Source organism: Callorhinus ursinus, unplaced genomic scaffold (assembly GCF_003265705.2).
Source record: "Callorhinus ursinus isolate GAN/ISIS: 27379988/994484 unplaced genomic scaffold, GSC_fseal_2.0 scaffold9, whole genome shotgun sequence".
Lineage (NCBI taxonomy): Eukaryota > Metazoa > Chordata > Mammalia > Carnivora > Otariidae > Callorhinus > Callorhinus ursinus.
The window spans coordinates 6,317,165-6,337,585 of NW_027397071.1; the positions used below are offsets into that span (position 1 = coordinate 6,317,165).

General features: G+C 40.1%; 1 protein-coding gene across 5 annotated transcripts in view; it reads right to left on the minus strand.

Moving 5' to 3' along the window:
- Positions 1-11,130, minus strand: part of MAGI3 (membrane associated guanylate kinase, WW and PDZ domain containing 3) — a 235,716-nt gene extending 224,586 nt beyond the window's left edge. For all 5 annotated transcript variants that reach the window (XM_025872450.2, XM_073896110.1, XM_025872449.2 and 2 more), the window contains exon 1: positions 10,265-11,130. In XM_025872450.2, coding sequence (XP_025728235.1) covers positions 10,265-10,580 — 316 coding nt within the window. In that variant the 5' untranslated portion in view covers positions 10,581-11,130. The remainder of the gene's footprint in view (positions 1-10,264) is intronic.
- Positions 11,131-20,421: the final 9,291 nt, after the last annotated feature.

Here is a 20,421-nt window from a genome sequence, read left to right on the forward strand (position 1 = left end):
GGAAGGCAGATTTTCAGACACAAAGAATGTTCTATCTAAAAAGCGAAGAAGGAAGACTCAAAGCTGCTTCAGTTCACAGTCCTCCAGGTGAGTCTGTGACCTTTGGGGTTCTGGACCTTGGTTTTCTCATGCGTAAAAGGGAGAGGATGATGCCTGACTCACGGAGAATGACAACATATAAATTTCTTTACAGGAATACATGTATGCCAACATATACATCCTTATAAACCAAATGAGATGGGTGTATAATGTACAGACATATGATTCTTACTCAGTAAATGGCAGCTAGTATTATCGAGACAAGTCCCCAAGTCAGAATATTCCTATTACACTCAGAGCAAGGCTGCCAACTTAAGAGTCACCGCCAAAGGAAGGCTGATGTGTCATTTCATTCACCAGCATTTCACTATGAGATAGCTCTAGTTGGCAATTCTAAATCTAAGGAAATTAAATTAAGTAGTCTGGACATTCTAACTAAAAACACTGAAACTAGTGAAAAGGATCCTTAGCTAAAATTAATAATATTTTAACAAATGTCCTTTTGCCCAAAGCTACAGAAGTGGGATAAGATACAGTTCTGTGAGCAGAAGTAAGGAAATGGTATTATTTTAACAGCTTTCGTGGCTTAATTAATCAATGTATGGAATTAATACTGGAGAACGCTAATAATATAGGCTTCTGCAATAGAAGCAGTGATTTTCCAAATATGGTTTAAAGACATCCCAAGACAGACATACACTAATCTAAAAATACAGTCATGCTATGAGTTTTGATGAATCACACCCAATTCCGTGAATGTTGGCTTTGATGTACAATAGCATATTTACGAATAATTTAACAATATTTAACATTCACTAAAGATACAAACTACCAGACAACACTGAGCCAAACTGCAAAACTCCTACCATGCATGTCATACATAAACTGAAGGTTGATATTAAACTGGTTTTCATGGTACTGAAGTTGAAGATACTCATCTGGTAATCAAGAATATAAAAACAGTGTGAAAAGATATTCAGAGTACCCATCCCTCTCAACCCTCCACCTCTACTCCAAGTACCTTCCTCCAGTGGAGGAAGGAAAAAACAGAGGTGGTCAGATTTTATCCTAGTGTCTGCCAAATAACTTTTTAGGTGATTAAACAGACACCACATTACACACTTAAACAGTGTTTCAAAGAGTCAGTGAAGCCGTTTCTTTATGTTTGACTTCTATGAGATCATGGTTAAAAGGTATTATTAGAGAACGCTTAGAAATAATGCAATAAAAATGCAGCCTCAATTTATATTTAAAAAGACCATTGTCTTAAAAGCAAAACATCCTGCAGGCACCTGGGTGGCTGAGTTGAGCCTCAGACTCTTGATCTTAGCTCAGGTCTTGATCTCAGGGTGGAGAGTTCAAGCCCCACATCGGGCTCCACGATGGGCATGAAACCTATTTTAAATTAATTAATAAATAAATAAACAGCAAAACATCCTGGAAAGCAATTATTTTAGAATTTCATCTTCAAAATGGTCCAAGAATATTAAATTCAAAAAATTGCATTAACTAGATCAATAATCAGTTTCTCAAAGCCAAAGATAATTAAATGATCCTCCAAAGTATCCTATCCACCTAAGAACAAGCAGCACTGACTTAGAGAATCTTGATGTTAAAGAATACTGGAAAACCACAAGCAGTACTTTTTAATTGCACACATTAAAAAATTGAGATGTTGATATCTTTTTTTAAGATTTATTTATTTGAGAGAGGGAACACACGCAAACACACATGTGCAGGGAGAGGGGAGAAGCAGAGGGAGAAGGAGACAGAGAATCTCAAGCAGACTCCCCGCTGAGTAAAGAGCCTGATGCAGGGCTCAATCCCACGACCCTGACATCATAACCTGAAGAGAAATCAAGAGTCGGATGCTTAACCAACTGAGCCACCCAGGCGCCCCAGGAAAAAAGCATTTGGATAAAAGCAGCCTTTAGATTAAAAACTTCAAAAATTATATTACTTAAGTAAACTAAGTAAAATCAGTGCCTCAGTTTTGGTCTATAGTCAATATCTGGTTTTTAAAAAATGATAGCTTTATGACAACTGTGTACTGCTGTTGGCTTCAAAGCAGGAGAGATTAAATGTTTTAAAAGAGGCCATTTCCTGTAGTGTTGTCTCCCCAGCATCTCATCTTTTGAGGAACTACCCATCCCTTATCTCCTGGGGTTCTAGGACAGTTATTAATCACACTGTGCTTTCTATACCCAACTGCAAGAGTAGACATGTCACTCAGGCCTGGCCAATCATGATACCCCATTGCCCTCTCTTTACAACTGGTCCAAGAGATGGGCACAAAGTCCCCGCATGAAATTTCGTTATTGGATTCCAGAACAAAGATGAGAGGCTTTAAGGACTCCGTATGACTTGGGGGTTCAGAGCTACCTTTCTTGCTACACTGAGAGCTGAGCTGAAAAAGAAGTCAACTCAGAGGAAAAGAGCCAAGTGATAGTCCCAATAACCATCACTTGAGAGCATGAATTTAGCTGTTATAGCCCTAGGGGTGGGTTTTCATGTATGTAAGCCAATAAACTTCCTAGCCTAGATTAACCTCAGTAGTTCCTATCACTTGCTACAGAATCCTTACAAACACAGAAACTGACATGTGAATTACGATTTTTTTTTTCCCTTCCTGATGAGATCTGACCTACATTATCACCAGATACCTGTTGTAAACTGGATAACCACATCCAAAGAGTAAGAGATCTCTAGGGCTACTCCATTAAAAGGGATTTTTTTTAGTTATTTTATTAAAGGGAAAAAAGCCAATTTCACTTAATTCTATTTGAAGGTCAGAAATAAAGCATTTATTAATAAATACTTCCTTTTTCCCTTTCAGAGTATTTTCATTCCATGAAACTACTGTTAAATGTCATCATGTGGATATAAATGACCCCACGGGGGTGGGGGGCGCCTGGGTGGCTCTGTTGGTTAAGTGTCCAACTTGATTTTGGCTCAGGTCACGATCTCAGCTCATGAGATTGAGCTCCGTGTCAGGCTCAGCACTCAGCAATGAGTCTGCTTGAGATTTTCTCTCTCTCCCTCTCCCTCTGCCCCTCCCCCTGCTCACACACTCTCCCTCTCTCTAAAATAAATACATTCCTTAAAAGGAAAACAAAAATATTTTTCATAGTCACATATAATTCCCAATCAGAACAACGAGAAACAGGGTACCTGCTCACAAACTTCCTGGAAGCAAGAAAAATAATTATGTGTTTAAAATTATCTCAAAAAAAATAGCAAAGAACCTAAGATACTGGAGAGTTTTAATTAAATAGATCAGTTACTGTTCATAATGCATACCCAAGACAAGGACAGCCTCCAAATAGAATAGATGCTAATTCTAATAAATTTGAAGAAAAATGTCCTTCCAATATGCATTCCGTAATATTTTTTAAACCCCTAAACTCCAAATACATTATAGCAAAAAGTTTAACCCTCTATATTTCTGAATCTCTAAAACAATATCTCCAGCATAAGTATTACTAAAACAAGGTACCTTACAATTTACGAGCACCGTCTGTCCTTTCTCAGCTATTACAAGTCAAATTATGGTCCTCAAAATGTAATTCATGCTCCCCTGGCCATGAGGGGATGACTGAAATTGGGGGGGGGGGGGCAGGCAAAACAGCTCCTGGGAAACACTGCAGAGTAGCTGCATCAGGACACATTGCTAAGGCTGGGGGTCGGGGGATGGGGATGAAAATATAATGGTGCTACCCTTTTCTCGGAAGCTAGCCAACTGCGACTCTAACAAAAGAGAAGGGGGAGTTAAGGTGGAAATCTATTTTCCAGTTCTCTTTTTACTAGACTAGCAAATTGCATTTTCCTATAAAATTGGCTAGGCTTCCAAGGCAACACAAGAAAGCCTATTACCATAAAGCACAGTACTACTAGTAATATTTCAGCTACATTTTGGGTTAAATAAAAATACTGATTACATTGTGAGTTGAATAAGGCTGAAGGTAGAAATGGCATTAGGCGCTTTACTAGCATTATTTCTAGAAGAAAAAACATTTCAAGTCCCAATTAAAAAAAAACTTTATATAAGACAATTCATATTAGAACTACCTACATATTTAAACAATTAATGATTCTCCATTTTCCAATTATTCTATAATGCGGATTTTGTGCATTTATACAAAACAAGGTTTTATACACATACACAATTGAGATGAAGTATACTGAAGACCTACCTGTATTGACCACTCTTCTTTTTTTTTTTTTTTTTAAGATTATTTATTTATTTATTTGACAGAGAGAGACACAGCGAGAGAGGGAACACAAGCAGGGGGAGGGGCAGAGGGAGAAGCAGGCTCCCAAGGAGCAGGGAGCCCGATGTGGGACTTGATCCCAGGACCCTGGGACCATGACCTGAGCCGAAGGCAGACACTTAACAACTGAGCCACCCAGGCGCCCCTATATTGAACACTCTTTTTGCCCCATGTTTTTCCTCCTCCTTTCTTACATACTACTGAGCGGATACTAATTTCTCTCAACCAAAACCTATCCATCTCTCAAAGCCAGGCTAAGTTCAAAATTCTTCACAGTTCTCTCCTCAGCTAGCCAAGGCAGAAAATCAGGGCACGAGGCAAGGACCCTAACAAGACACAAAAAGGAATGAAAGCTTTCTTTCACCTCATGGGCACATTTAACTTCTACAAATTCACTATGCACACCCAGATGAGGATAATTTCTTAAAATTAAAAGATGGGTTTTATTAAAAAACAAAAACAAAAAAACCTCTCTTTAATGCAAGCAAACTATTTCATCTGGTGTTCAACCAAAACAGAGCAATTGGTTCCAACGTGGGGGGGGAAACAGGCAAAAAGAACTCGTCCTAGAAATGGTACAATACAAACAGAATTTATAAAATACATTGTGAATAAAACACAGATACAATGCATTTTGAGGGCAATTTAAGGGCTATTCAAAAGATAATTGTGTTTATATCTGATTTCCCTCTTTTTGTAATGACTTGGAAACCCAAATCCTAAGAAGCAGTCCCACACCCCTTTTTTAGAACATTTGTGCTTGGCAACCAACCAGTTAGTCTAGCTTCCACCAAAATTCATACTCAAACTTGTCTAGAGTTTTAAGTACTAGAAGAGTGAAAAACGTAAAACTCTTACTACAGGTATTCTTTGCCAATGAAACCTTAAGCTCCCATTAAAGGGTGAGTTTCCCGAAGACAGAGAGATCATTTCTGATTCATTTTTATATCTGTTTTTATATTGCCAGTGCTAGCTCACATGGCTACACCACCAAATGGCTGTTGAGGGAATGAATGTGTGCCAGTAATCAAACTTTTTGCTTTCTCTTTATAAAGTAAAATAAGCCACCTTTTGGGGGAAACATTCTAAATAATATTCTTTCAAGGAGAAGAGCAAGAGTCTTCCTGACAAACACATCTCTCATAACACTAGCCTCTGAGCCACTGAAAATCTTACCCTTAGGAGCAGTTTTAAATAAAAGGCATTCATTCTCTCTGCCAAAATGTAGTACTGCAAGGAAATTATTCCTCAAAAATTCAGAGGGGAAACAAAAGTGCTTAATTAATTAAAAGGGTCACAGTTCTAGTCTTCAATACCAAAACATTTATCCTCTGTCAAATCACAAACAACCAAAAACTGACTTAGGAATTGGCAGAGTTTGGAATTGGTACCTAATACTGAAGTGGTTCATAAAAATGAAATTCTCCTAAAAGACACTCCCCAAACTCCTAAGTGCTCACAAAATTTATAAAGCACTTAGAGGTTATATAGTAAAGATATTATATGAAACTATTCACCTGAGAAGATTATGCACTGACTTCACAAGTCAGATACTGGAGCAAATGTAGATTTGTTTTACCATCAGTTTACATAAATTAGAGACCAAGAAACATACACACACATACACACACTGAAATTTGTCTCTTATGAGAGGTTTTATAAAGTACATCCCAGGATCTCAGAGGAAAGACAATTTATATTCCCCAGGAACACAGTTATGTTCCATGAAAATCAGTTTCAGCATTCAGCTGAATAAAATAAAAATGATCTGAAAACTGAAAAGGGCCAATTATTAAGTGTTTCTTCTGCCTCTATGACATAAACCCATTATTCACATGAACTGAAGGTTTCAATGAATAGAGTCCAGAACCTGAAGTTACTTGAGTTACTTGAGACCAATTTTAGACCCAAAAAATTGCTACCAAATTTTAAGAGGACAGGAAAGTTTCCAATTTAAGGTTTATCAAAATTTAACGGGTTTTCCCTAACAAAGAGGCTGCCTCACCCCATCTCTAGGTTTCTATTGTTAAAAAAGAAATTTTTTGTATTGGAAACCTAGGAGGCTATCAATTAAACTCTGATTTCTCTCACCCTTCCCTTCTTCAAATATGACAACCACTTAAACAAAACGCACAAGTTCCAAATTACCCATTAAACCAAAAAGACAAAAAGACCCAAAAGTTAAAAGAAAGGGGTAAAGTTATTCATTATTGGCATAACATAAACACCCTTACTTAAAAGCTTCTAGTAATGTTTCTTCACCAATGGGGAATGGATTTCTAGGAATGTGCTCATTTTAACAAAATTCTTCTATAAGTCAGATGTCTCAAAGAGTCAGTGGCAAACTTTGACCAATGATTAACTGGCATTAAACAAGATCTATTTCAAATTAGTTTTTGTTTAAACAATAACATTGTTCCTCATGATTTTCATCTTTAGATACAATAGCAGACTTAAGGTAGTTGAAAGCACTGTGCATAATAACGCAGGAGCCAATGGTTTCATGTTCTTAACGTATCAATACTTAAATCTCTGGAATACAATCCACATAATTTGCAACCACTGATATACGTGTTTAAAAGTATATGAAGACGTGAATATTCCATAAAAGTCTGTACATTCATAGTCCGGAGAATTTTAGAACAAAATTAACTACTTCTATCATTAACCAGAAAAGAAATTGCTTAAAAATATGCTCCGAAATAAAATCAAAGAAACTAATCCAGGTCACAGGACTAGATCGTGAAACAATTTCATCAGAGGTCCAAAGTTTAACTTCCTTTACTACTGTGAAACTACAAAGATCAAATTCAATTGAAAACTTTTCTCTCTGCAGATAAGAAAAGAAAGAAGAAAAAGAAAAACAAATAGAAAAAGAAAAAGAAAAAGAATGGAAGGAAGGAAGGAAGAAAAAAGGCAGGGTTGTACTTAAGAAACAGGTGATCAGTTGCGCCAAGGACTAAGTAGAATTAAAGACTGTCCTTGAAGCAGGAATGTACTGACTGCTACGTACTATGTGAATACTAAGTAAGAATAAGATTCCAGTAAGAAATTCCCTAATTCTCTCAAGAAAAGCTCAGGATTAGGAACCATATTTTAAAGAGATATTGTTGTTGTTGTTATAATCTTTAATGGAATTTGCAAGTAAGAAAAAAAAATACTAAAGCTCAAATCAAAACTGAAGACAGTCACTGCCAGAGAGAACCTTCCTTAAGTCATCCAGGTGTTGATGCTGGCTTTGGCTGAGCTCCCCTTAGCATGCACTAGACAAAAAAGGAGAAAGCTAGGAAGGATCCATACTCATCCTTTTGCCATGGACTTTGTCAGAAGACAATGATGCGAGATCATTCCACACTAATATTACATCCTACAGAAATGTTAAATATACTCTTGCACTGTACTAGTTTCTAAATGTTATGAATATAGTTTTACAAAGAGTTACTAATCAAGACAAGAGACAGTGAAAAGTACACTTTGCAATTCCTTATTAAAATGGAAAATCCATTTCGCTCACAAAGTTTAGATAAAATTAAAAAAAGGAACGTGCAGAGCAAATTCCTTTTTAAATTTCCTTACTTTGTACTTTCATACTTTTCAAATTTAAGCCTAACAGTATGGAATCCTTGGCTCCTCCAGAGATGATATTTATGCTGTTTTTAATCACACCCAGAGTTCTAGGAATAACCTCTTCTAGTTCCTTAATTTCTAATATTTGAAGTCTTGGGCTTAACCTGCAAAAATCCTGCTATTTTGTAACAAATGTTGTTTAAGCAAAGCCATTTAAGAAAGCCATTTCATGGAATGCTTAACATGAGGCTATTAAGAAACTAAGAATACTATTCTTTGAGAAATTAAGATTTTTAAATTACAACTTACTTAGAAACGAGAATAATAATCTTAGAGGACACATAGTGGTATCCTTTAGAAATTACTGAAGCAGAGCATATCTTTAAAAAAAATAAGTGTAGTATTCAGAACTTTTATTATTAATGATCAGAAAATATGCTAAACCCATTAATATAAATTATTCCCTTTTTTGGCTAAACATTTAAAGTAGGAAAGTACATGCACTTGTCAAGAGGGAAAAATTTTATTACTACAGAAATGTCAACTACATTCTGGGGCATATGATGTTTATTCAACACAGCTAATCTATATTACTGAATACACTCTAAACTTCGAATTATTTTCTTAAATTTGCTATAAACGTTGAGAAAATATATAACATGCAGATCAGACTAATATTAAAGATCTTCCCAGTCTTCTAAAAGAATTACAATACTTTGAGACTATATTGACTTCCTCAACCTATTAAATCTTAAACTATTTTTGAAAATAACAGTTACATTCTCATTTATGCCCCCAACTAATCAAAACAAAACACAATGATGCAGATGTTCTCATTATTCCCTGACTCAGGGGATTTGAACTAAATGGCACCTACACTAGTAAACCGTGTATTATATGGTTTTTTGCATATTACAGACAGTGCCTGACTCACTAAATTACAGCCCCCAAAACCTTTCCTCCACCTTTCACATATGGCTCTGAAAGTTTGAGTTAAGAATTTCTTAATTTGCAAAACTATACAGAAAAAGATGTTTAAAGTCTGCCAAAGTTTTTTAAATTAGCAATAAAAAAGAAAACCTTACATAAACTGTAAGCTTAAAATGAATATGATGAAACAGACCGCATGAAGAAAATCTTAATTTCAGATTTGCAGAGACATGTGAGTGCGTGTGTATACACCCACAATACTCACACATATGTATACTGCACCACAAACCATCAGTCCCCATTAAGCCCAAGGACTACGAAAGAGAAATTTCCAAAGTGAGCTGCTGAGAAAGAAAAAAACACTGTGAGGGAGAGAACATGTTAAATTTTTCTCCCGAATTTTCTAGCATTTTGCAGCGAAGGTCTGGACTGATTGCTCCAGCCCAAGTCACAATTAAACAGCCCATTATATTTTGATGCACTATATATTCAGTAGAGCACACTGAGCGAAACTAGTTTGATTTCTAATAACGTTGTGATAATTCCCTCTCCTACAAGCATCTCAGAAAACAGAGCCACCTTCAAACCAACGCTGAACCGACCAACAATGCTGTAGATAACAAATACATAAGAACCATTGCATACTATCAGATTTCACTGTACGCAATCTGATCAATGCTCTGAAACATAAGTGTAACGTGCTTTGCAGTAGATCTGACTTGCATAAAAGACACCAGGGCAACGGAGGTCCGTTTTACCCACCACCACTTCTACAAAATGTGTGTAAAATCAAAGATTTAGAAAAGATTTTACTCCGAAGAGACACCTAGGTCTTCTTCCGAAGCTCAGACTAACAGCTCCCGGGAAGAACACACTACTCGGCCACATATATTGTACAGCGTCTGTACCCAGACAGCTGAAACCACCTGAACGGAGTTAGGCTGTCAGCTCCAAGGTGTTGCTAGTGTGTAAGCAACACCGAAGCAGCTAAGCCCTTCTAGGTACACTAGGTGGTAACCTTGGCACCAAGTGCCTCAGTAGTACAAAACCTCTTTCCCTATTAGAAAATGCGTAAGACTGTTCCAAAGAATCGTGAGGACCTTTTCCACACAGGGGAGCAGCTGAAAAGGCTGGGTTTTTTGTTTGTTTGTTTTTGTTTTTTTTTCTCTCTGGTCAGAAACTCTCGGTAGGACGGGGCTACAAATCTAGGAAACCCAGCTTCTGGTTGCAATACTATGACAGCTTGCAGAGCAGCCCCGCCAAACCAGAGCTCAGTTTTCCTATCAGCAAAATGGGAATCACCACCGCCACCCCTCCCCCTCGCCAGGGAGTCCGGCGCACCCTGGAAGTCTAAGATTACCCAGGGCGATAAGCGATGAGGAGTGGCCGCCGCTTCCAGGACGCCCACCCCGACTTCCCCCTCCAAGCCCCGAAACAGAAAGGCAGGGCTGGCGTACCTGGCTTCACAGTCTTGAGACGGATGGGCTCTCGGAAGTGGCGGATGACAGCCAGAGTGTCCCGGTTGGTGAGCCCGCTGACAGGCGTCCCGTTCACCTCCAGCAGCACATCCCCAGGGCTGGGCGCCTTGCCCGAGACTACGCAGCAGGTGCCCCCGCCGGGCTCCTCCCGGAGCCGCCCCAGGTAAGGGAACTCGCCCCGCTCCGCGCCGCCCCGGATCTCGGCGCCCAAGTCGCCCGGGGGCCCGGCCCAGGACACAGCGCACTCCTGCACCTTGCTGAGCCAGTGCTTCTTCTTCTTCAGCGTCTTCGACATCCCGAACCCCGCTGCACCATGGGGGAGACCCCGCGCGGGCGGCGGGGGCGCCGCTCCGGCCCCCTCTCAGCCTGGGGGCCCGGCGGCCCGTGCAGCCCGGCGAGGGGGCCTCGACGCTCCGGCGCCCCCACCCCCGGCCGCAGCCTGCTGGGGCTGGGCTGCTCCAAGCCCCGAGACGCCCCTCGGACGCCCCTCCCGGCTGCGCTCCCCGGGGCTGACGGGCTCCGCGAGGACCACCCCGGGCTAGGCTGAAGAAAAGGGAGGGGAACTGTCCCCGGGCAGCTCCAGAGGGGTTTCGGGCGGGGTCACGGCCGCCGGCTGGCCCCCGGGCTCCGCGCCGGAGCGGCGGGAAAGACAGAAACAGGGGGGCGGGGAGGTGAACAGGGAAGAGCCGGAACGGGAAAAATCCGTCGGGGGCGCGCAGAAGCGCGCGTAGACCCGTCGCAGGATCGATCGTGGCCGCTGCGGAGCTGGAGCGCGGAGACCAACGCCTGCCCAAGCTGCCAGGAAACTGCCGCTTTCAAACCCGCCGCAACCTCCTCCACCTCCCTCTTCCCTTCCCCCCGCCCTCGCCCATCCCTCAGCCAGAGCCCCGCCCCCTCCTGCCGCGCGGCGCCCGGCGCGCTGCCGTCACAGGCCAGGCGCTTGGGAACGAGCCCCAGCACTCGTCTCCCTCGCCGGGGATTGGCCCCCAGCGGGTAGGGGGCGGATCCTAAGCGAGAGTGAGGACCACCTATTGGTCGGTGGGAGTGGAGAAGGCGGGCAACTAGGATGAGTGAAGTTTAAAGAGGGTGGAAAAAAGAAGTTTGAAGAGTGAGGGAGGCCGAAGGGAGGGGCAGGGGAATGGAACTGGCCACACATCGCAGGGCCGAGAGAGGCCCTCCTTACGGCGGCTGGAGCCAAGCGAAAACTCGGACACGGAAGAGCGAAGAGAACTCCGAGGTGGAGGCGTGGCTGGAGAGCCGGACGGAGTAGGGGGTGGAGCCCCGGAGCCTGCACGCGGCGCTTCCAAGAGAGGGTGTACTTTAGAGGGGAGACGACGAGCCGAGTCTACTGCCCGAGGTGGCGGGCTCTCCAGGGTGGCCTGTCACAACCGATCGGTTGCACTCTTGTTCGTTCATTCACTCATTCAGCAAATGTTATTGGACGCCCATGATGGAAGGTAAGATAGAGTCCTGCATACTGCTGTGCGACCTGGGGCAAATTAGACAACCTCTCTGAGCCGCTGCATCTTGGGCTGAAAAGTGGAGATAATTACACCCCTCCAAGCAGTTGTGAAGATTTCATGAGGTACATATAAAATATCTGCACAGTACCTCACAGAAGGTGGGTGCTTACCTTTTGGTAGCTGGTGATCTTAACGATGACTTTATGTCAGAAATTGTGCTAGGTACTGGGTTTCAAAGATGAAGAAAACATCCATCAAGGAGGTCATAGTCTAGTGGGAGAGACCGACAAGTTCACAGACTGCCTGAGATGAGGTAGGGTGATGTGGAAGTAGAAGGTAGGATTAGAACTAGCCCAGGAACTAGCAGACCTGCATGCTACTTACTTGTTGTTTGACCTTGGCCAAATCTCAGCTTCAAGTGTATTCATCCGTGAAGGAGGTGGAGGGAGGACTAACATTGAATAAAGAACATCTTAGGTCCCTTCCAGCTCTAATTTTTCAAGAAACTCCTGAGCATTCTGTCTTCCCTCACTTGACTCACGCTCTCCCAGTCTTTTTGTCTTTTAAAAATCTTACCATCCTCAGTCCAAATGCCATCTCTTCCAGGTAGCCTTCTTTGATTTCTTGTCCTCCAAGTAGAAACTTTTCTTGAGCTATAATACTTTGTTTTACTTTTGCAGAGTGACTCCTAATTATATAGTCTCCTGTCTCCCTTTAATGGTTGAGGAAAGCCCTTATTTACACTATGAATAACTCCACAGAATCTCATCATGTATCAGATAGAGGGGACCAAGTTTCAACCACTGCAGTGATTTTGTTCACACCATTGTATCAGTCAGAGCCTAACAGGAGACAAATGGTACTTTACCAAGATGTGGGCAGGCTGTGGGAAACCACAACGGCAGTGTGGAACCCTAGGGCTACAAGCTCCTAGGTCTTTAGAAGGGGAAGGAACCAAAATTAAGCACCAAAAAGGCAGCCAGACAGGAGCCTGTGAACTTCAGTCAAGGGATGCAGTCAGCCTAAGTAATTGCCCAAGGAGAAAGCTGGGGGATTTATAGCTCACTCACCTCCCTCTTCCAGTCTCCTGCTGGTACATCCCAGTGGCCAAATCCAGCCAGAAGCCAGAGGGCAAGAGAACCCTTTGCTGCAGTCTATCTCAGTCAGTCACACAGAGAAGAGGAAACCCTGCATCTGGAGAGAAAAGGGGGAAAAATCCAGGACAGACATGTGGATTGCTCAGATTTACCCAGATCTGAGACAAAGCTGGAGTATTTTTTTCTTAAGTATTACCTACACTAACAGATTCCTGGATGAGATCTTGATAACCTCCACATCATCTGCTTTCACAGCACCTCTTGAGAAAATGTCTTTTCCTGCCCAGATTGTATCCGTTAGGATACTTTTGGCCACAAGGAACAAAATATCTAATAGCTTAAAGTATAAGGTCATAAATTCTATCTTTAACACAAGGTTCAGATGTTAAGTAGTCCCAGGGTTAGTTCAGCACCACAATCATGTCACTAGGGACCCAAGTTCTTTTTGTGCCTGCTATCATCATATGCATGTTGGCTTCTATCTCCAGCTTATCACCTCTTGATTGCAATGTGGCTGCCACAGCTCCAGATAGGACATCCTCAGAGGTCACTGTACAAGCAGGAAGGGAAGGCAGTGCTGCTCCCATTTTTATGAAGGAGAATAACCTTTCCCAGACTGTAACCCCCACCCCAACCAGTAGAATCTCCCTTATTGGCCAGAAAACGGTCACATGCCCACTGCAGCCCAGTGACAAAAAGAAAATGAGATTGCCACAGTTCATTAAGTTGATCATGAGTCACCCCAAACAAAATAGGGGTTCCTGTTTGAGAGGAGAAAGAATAGGTGTCAAGTAGGCACCCAATAGTGTGTGCCACGTGCCTCAACCAAGAAATTATCTTGACTCTTGGGCAGAAAACTGCAGTGATTAGGATCTTGAGCTCTGGAGTCAGACTGCAAATCCCAGTTTTTCTACTACTAGCTTTGTAATCTTGAGAAAACTATTTAACCTTACCTAAACTCCATTTCCTCATCCATGAAAGGGGTATAATAACAATCTTAGCTAAGTTGTTGTGAGAACTGAATGGAGCTATTTGAGTCGAGGAAGCACTTAACATATGGTCTAGCATAAAAGCAAACATTCAATAAATTAGTTTGTGCTAGTTATATTTATGACAAGGCAAAAAACATTGTTCATCACCTTTGTAACTCTCTAAGTATTAAATTCACCCATCTTAGTAAGCCTAGGTTCCATTTTTAAAAACTTCTAGAAATAAGCTGCCAATGCCAGTGAATTAATTCTGGTAGGATACTATTCTGGAATTACTGCATAATTAAAAGAGTCACATTACAAGTGTCTATCTGTAAAATGGCACCTAACCAAATAATCAAATTTTATCTATGTTTATCACTGCTTCCTAAACTTAATAGTTGCATAATAGTAGTTATGATTTCTACTGGGGAGTATTAATAAGTCAAACAATATGGAAACTGGTTTAACAAAAAGAAATGATACAGTTGAATTTGATGATCTCCAAGGTTTCTTCGAGCTACTTCTAACCATCCATAAGTTAAACATAGATATGTTTCAAAATGCTGCATACCACAGGAGTTAGGTCCCAAGATGGTTGTAGAGATGCCAACACAAGTATCGTAATGTCTAAAGGCGGAAAGGGGGGAAGTGGTTTTCTCCTTTCCCCACCTCTTTTTCAGAAATCAAGGAAACCTTTCCCCAAAGGCTCCAAGCAAGTCTTTCCCTCCAGCTTATTGGGCAAAATGGCCCAAATGCCCTTTCCTACACCGAAGGTACAAAGACTAATGAAATACCCTTATCCAGTTTCACCCTCTGGTGCTCAAAACGAGATCCAGCGTTTTACGAACCACACAGCTGCACGATATCTGAACTTGGGGGGGGGGGGGGGGCCTTGTGTGTCTCTTTTCAAATACGAAGAAGGGAAGACTGGGCTTTTAGGTAAGCAATCCACAGTGTCCTCCACAAAGAGACTGCATTGATTTGCTTCTAGTATATATTTCTTCTGACAAGGTGGGGAATTGGTTTTGTTTTATGATATTGCGCAGAGTGCTCCTAATGAGAGTTAAATAAACCCTTCTACTTCCAAAACTTCAGAATGACAGGTATAAATTGCCAATTTTTCTGAAATGACCCATGCTCGCTTACTCCTCTGTACCATCAGAGGTGCCTGTATGGTGGTACAGTTTGTGTGCTGACAGCTCTGGGACCGTCACTCACATCAGCGTCCATGTGGATCGTGCTCCTGGAGTTGTGCATGGCTTGGTGCCAAAGCAAGGCACGTGTAGGGAGAAGTGTTCGATTTTATTTATTTCTATACTCTCACTTGTTTCTTTCATAAAAACTTAAATCTCTAGTAATAGTAAATCAAATCATTATTGAGATGAAGTTATTCTCAAGTATTGATGGTGGCAGAGGATCGGGGCGAAGTAGAGTATACAGATAAAACAAGTATTTGCCTTCCCTGCAGAATAGAAGAACATTCATCCTGTTTTTCTTCCCACAGATTATATAATAAAAATTATCTTGAATTTTAAAAATTCTGGTCAACGAAATCTTTCATGTTTGGACAAAAATGTCCATATTTACTGGTATTATGGAAATGATATATGTAATGTAGTCTAACATTAATAATCTAACCAAATTCAGTATTAATGTTCTATTCTATCTTTACATTTTATTAGCATTTTTATTTGCCTAGGTCTATGGGCTAATTTGTATGCTAATGCTAAAATATGCTCAATTACAAAAGCAGTTACATGGAAGATTTTATTTCAGTTAAACAAACTAATTTATTGTCTAAAATCTGTATTACTATGTCTCATACATAAGCGTGCATTTTTGGCCATGGGCACACTTACCTGCAAATGACCAAATGAAACCAGCCCAAATTCACAGAACAAGAGAAACATTCAAAACCAAGTGCAGTGCCAACATGCTTTGAAAGGGCGGTTAGTTAAGCAGTCAGATGTCAAGTTCATCTAACAAAGCAGGACAAAGAGAACATTGAATGAAATAGAAAATACCAAAATACCTATCTTTCAACTTTCAGCTTAAATACAATCTCCTACTCAAGGCCAGCCTTGATTTTCTACAGCTGGATGTCAGTTCTTCCTTCTCCAGAACTAATAACATGTGCATAGAGATGTGCTTTGTTTTCCAATAGACCTCAAGATCCTTGAGAGCAGTGTCAATCTCTGATTCATTCGTGCATCCCCCATTGGTCTGGGTACTTTGTCTTTAGTAGAGTTAGCACACATTCATTCAAAAAACAGAGTACCCGTTATAAACAGGCATTGTTTTAGGTGTTGGTTTACGGCAATGAACAGATTTACAAGGTCCATCATTTCATGGGGAAGAAGACAGTGCAGGGGAAGAAGTTTTCCTCCACCCTGTTAGGGTCCCTGGCTGGGTCTGAAAATTCAACTGACACACATTAACAGAAGAAAAGCACACAACTTTATTTAATATAAGTTTTATGTGACACAGGAGCCTTCGTAAGGAAATAAAGACCAGAAGAAATTATTAAACCTGAGTGGTTTTTGATGAAGAGTTGAAAGTCATGAAAAGATGTGATAGGGCAAAGAATATAAGCTGAGAGTAGTAAACCCAGGAAACTCAGCAAATTCTGTTCGCTCAGATTCTTGTTGATATCTCTCCATCTTCGATATCTGGATGCTCCTTTTTACTCCAGGTATGGAGAGGGCACCTCTCCCATGAGGGTCTTATGACCTGCTTCAGAGAAGAAGGGCAGGGAGAAGGTCACAGAGACTGCTTCTCCTATTTTCTCAAACTGCTTCAGTTTAAAATATTCAATACACCAAGCTGCCATATTTTAGGGTATCACATCCTGAACTCCATCAACAGCAAACCCAAAGCAAGTAAATGATCAAGAAAATTTCCAGTAGTAATAGTACTATAATTAAAACAGAAGATGAAACAGAATGAAATGATGGGTATTTAGGAGAAGACACAGGTTACATCAGATGGATATCATGGAGCAGATCTGCTTGAGAAGGTGACAGTTTTGCTGAAACATTAATGACAAGGAAGAGGGAGCCAAGTGAGGCCTGGAGACCTGAACATTCCAGGCCAACAAAGAGACCTCAGACACTGTGAAGTTTTTAGGAGAGGAGTGGTAGAATCTGATTGACATTTTAGACTGATAGTTCTGATGGATCCATGGAGAAGGAAGAGGGTGACAGTGGAATCAGGGAAGCCAGATAAAAACCTGGAACAGGAACCCACCGAGAAAGCTCAGTGCCATGGACCAGGGTAGAAACAATGAAAATGAAAATTTATCAAGTGCACTGTGGAAATCAGAAATTATAGTTTTAATTTCTGAGACTGATCTCAATGAAAGAAATATGTTACAGTTGTATTTAATGAGAAGCTCTGTGAAATGTAATTGCTTTGTTGAAATGTCCCTTCCCAGTGAGAGGGAGGAACTTAGAAAATAAAAAGTGGGGAAAATACTTAAGTTTAAATTTATACAGGTTCTTTCTTTTGCTGTGTTTATGGAGTAGCACGCCTGGAGAGATGAAACGCTACGTTCAAGGTTTTTCTTTAATCTCTTAAGAAAGTAACATCTACTTGAAGTATACAGTGACCTTAAAGTTTGTGAAGCAACATACTGTTCTTTTAATCTACAGGATGTGTTGTTTTAAGAAGTAGAATTTATTTCCGGACTTATAAAGGAACTCACAAACTTTGTTTTTAAAGAGCTTCACTACCATACAAAAGGAAGAGAGAAGAGAGTTCTCACCAGAAACCAACCATGCTGATACCCTGCTCTCCGAATTCCAGTCCCTAGAACTATGAGAAAATTAATTTGTTGTTTAAATCACCAATCTATGGTATTTTGTTATGGCAGCAGACCTGGCTTAGACACATGCAATCACAGTGATCCTTTAAAAAATAAATAAATAAATAAATAAATAAATAAGGGGCGCCTGGGTGGCTCAGTCCTTAAGCGTCTGCCTTCCGCTCAGGTCATGGTCCCAGGGGCCTGGGATCAAGCCCTGCATCGGGCTCCCTGCTCAGCGGGAAGCCTGCTTCTCCCTCTCCCACTCCCCCTGCTTGTGTTCCTGCTCTCGCTCTCTCTGTCAAATAAATAAAATCTTTAAAAAAATAAAAATAAACAATATGTTACTCCTTGCTCAATACCAATTATATCCCCATTTTACTCAGAGTAAAAAAAAAAAAAAGAGAGAGCCATTGTTCCTACAATGACCAACAGAACCACCATCATCCAGTTACTTCTCTGATCTCTTTTCCTACTGCCCCCTACCGACCTACTTGTCTCCACTCCAACTATGCTGGGCTTCTTGCAAATCTTTCAACATGCTAGACATGCTCTCACCTCAGCTCTCCCCCTGCCTAGAGTGCCCTTCCACCAGATATCTGTGTGGTTCATTCTCTCACCTCCATTTGGCATTGGCTCAAATGTCACTTCTCAATGTGCTCTACTTTACCTTCCTATCTAAAAATGCAACATCCTCTTAACTCTTAGAACTCCTCACTCTCTTCTATCTTTTCTTTCCTTTGTCCACAGCATTTATCATTTTGTTATAAACATAATAATTATATATTATTTTTTCTCTGTTTCGACCTTTGAATGTAAGTTCCAGGAAAACAGCAATCTTTGTTTTGTTCACTAATTTATCCCGGGTGCCTAGAATAGCACCTAGCTTATAGTTGGCTCTCGATAAGTACTTGTCTGCTCGAGTGCTTTCCCTTCAAAATTCTTTCAGATATATTAACTATACTAGATCACTTACTCTTCATAATAATTTTAAAACAGCAATTCAATTTTTGTAATAATCCTATGAGGCAGCTATCATATTCCCATATACTAGTGAGTCAGAAAGGTTACTCTGGGCACCCCCACGTTTCTCCACACTAAGTGAGAGTCAGAACTTGAACTCAGATGTTTTTATTCCATATCTAGCCTCCTTCCTTTGCCATGGTGGTCATTCTAAGACATTTTCACAGTGGAACAAAATGTCAAAATACTCAAATTAAGAAATCGTGGTCTATTACAACTGCATCAGAATGATTAAAATGAAAAAGACTGACCCTATTAAGTGTTGGCAAAAAATGTAGACATGTGGACATTCTCATACACTCCAGTGAGAATGTAAATTGGTTCAACCACTTTGGTAAATTGGCTGTTTCTACTAAAGTTAGCAAATGTATATGCTGGGATCCAACAATTCTACTCCTGGGTACAGAAATGAATACTTATGCCCTCCAAAAGATCTATACAAGAATTATTTGTAATAGCCCCAAACTGGAACCCAAATGTCCATTAAGGTTAGAATAGCTACATAAATCTCAGTACGGTCTTAGAATGCTAGACAACAACATAGGAATAAAACTCATCTGCACACAGCAAAATGGATGAATGTCATAGCCATAATTTTAAGCAAAAGAAGACAGACAAAATTATATACTATCAGATTCCATTGATAAGAATTTCAAGAATAGGTCAAACTAATACATGGTGATCAAAGTCAGAATTATGATTACCTTTGAGAGAGTATTGACTGAAGGGAGCACAGAAGACCTTGTGAGGCCCTGGCAATGTTCTAGATCTTAATGTGGGTAGTTCTTTAAAGGCTTATCAACATATATAGAAATCAATTTAGCTGTATACTTAAGATTATACATCTTACCATATAAGTTACATACCAATAAACAAGTTTTTTTTAAAAATGAACACTTTCTATCAGTGAGGAAATGATGGATTATTCGATAAATAGTTACAGAACAAATGACTGGACATCTGAAAAAAATAAATGTTGATCCTTGATCCCTGCCATATTCCTTACCTGAAAATAAATTTCAGATGATCAGATATTTAAGTATAAAAATATCCAGCTACTTTTAGAATAAAAGATGGTAAAATTGTTTTATAATATTGGAGGAAGAAGGCTTTTCTTATCAAGATACAAACAGTAATCTTGAAGAAAGATTCTTAGATTTGACTACAAAAGACTTCGAATGACAGAACATGACAACACAATTACAACAGACAAAGTTTAAAAGAAAATTATAGTCTTGGAACAATATTTGTTGACAAAAGCAAATTTCCTTCTTATACAAAAGTTCTTATAAATTAGTAAGTAAGCAAAACAAAACAAAATAGTCCAGTGGAAAGACAGGCTAAGTTATAGGAGAAAAAGCCCGTCTTCAAACATATGAAAAAACATTAACTTAATTTTTAAATAACAATAAAATTCCATTTTTCCTACAACAGATTGCCAAGGATCAAAAACCTTGATAATATGTTGTTGAGACAGGACTATATATTGGTACACTTCTTTGGTGAGTAATAGGCCAGCATCAAAATTTTAAAATTTTCAATGCAGTCCTACTAGGAATTTCCAAAGACTTATGTACTAGCAAGTATTTTGCAGATTGTATGTAGTAGAAAAGGTCTAGAACAGAGACTGGTTAAGTGAATTGTGATGTATACATTCAACAGAATACTGTGCAGAATGAGGTAGAGCTTCATATCCTGATATGGGAAGATCCTTAAGATAAATTTTTTTTTTAAAAGATTTTATTTATTTGAGAGAGAGAGAGAATGAGAGAGAGAGCAC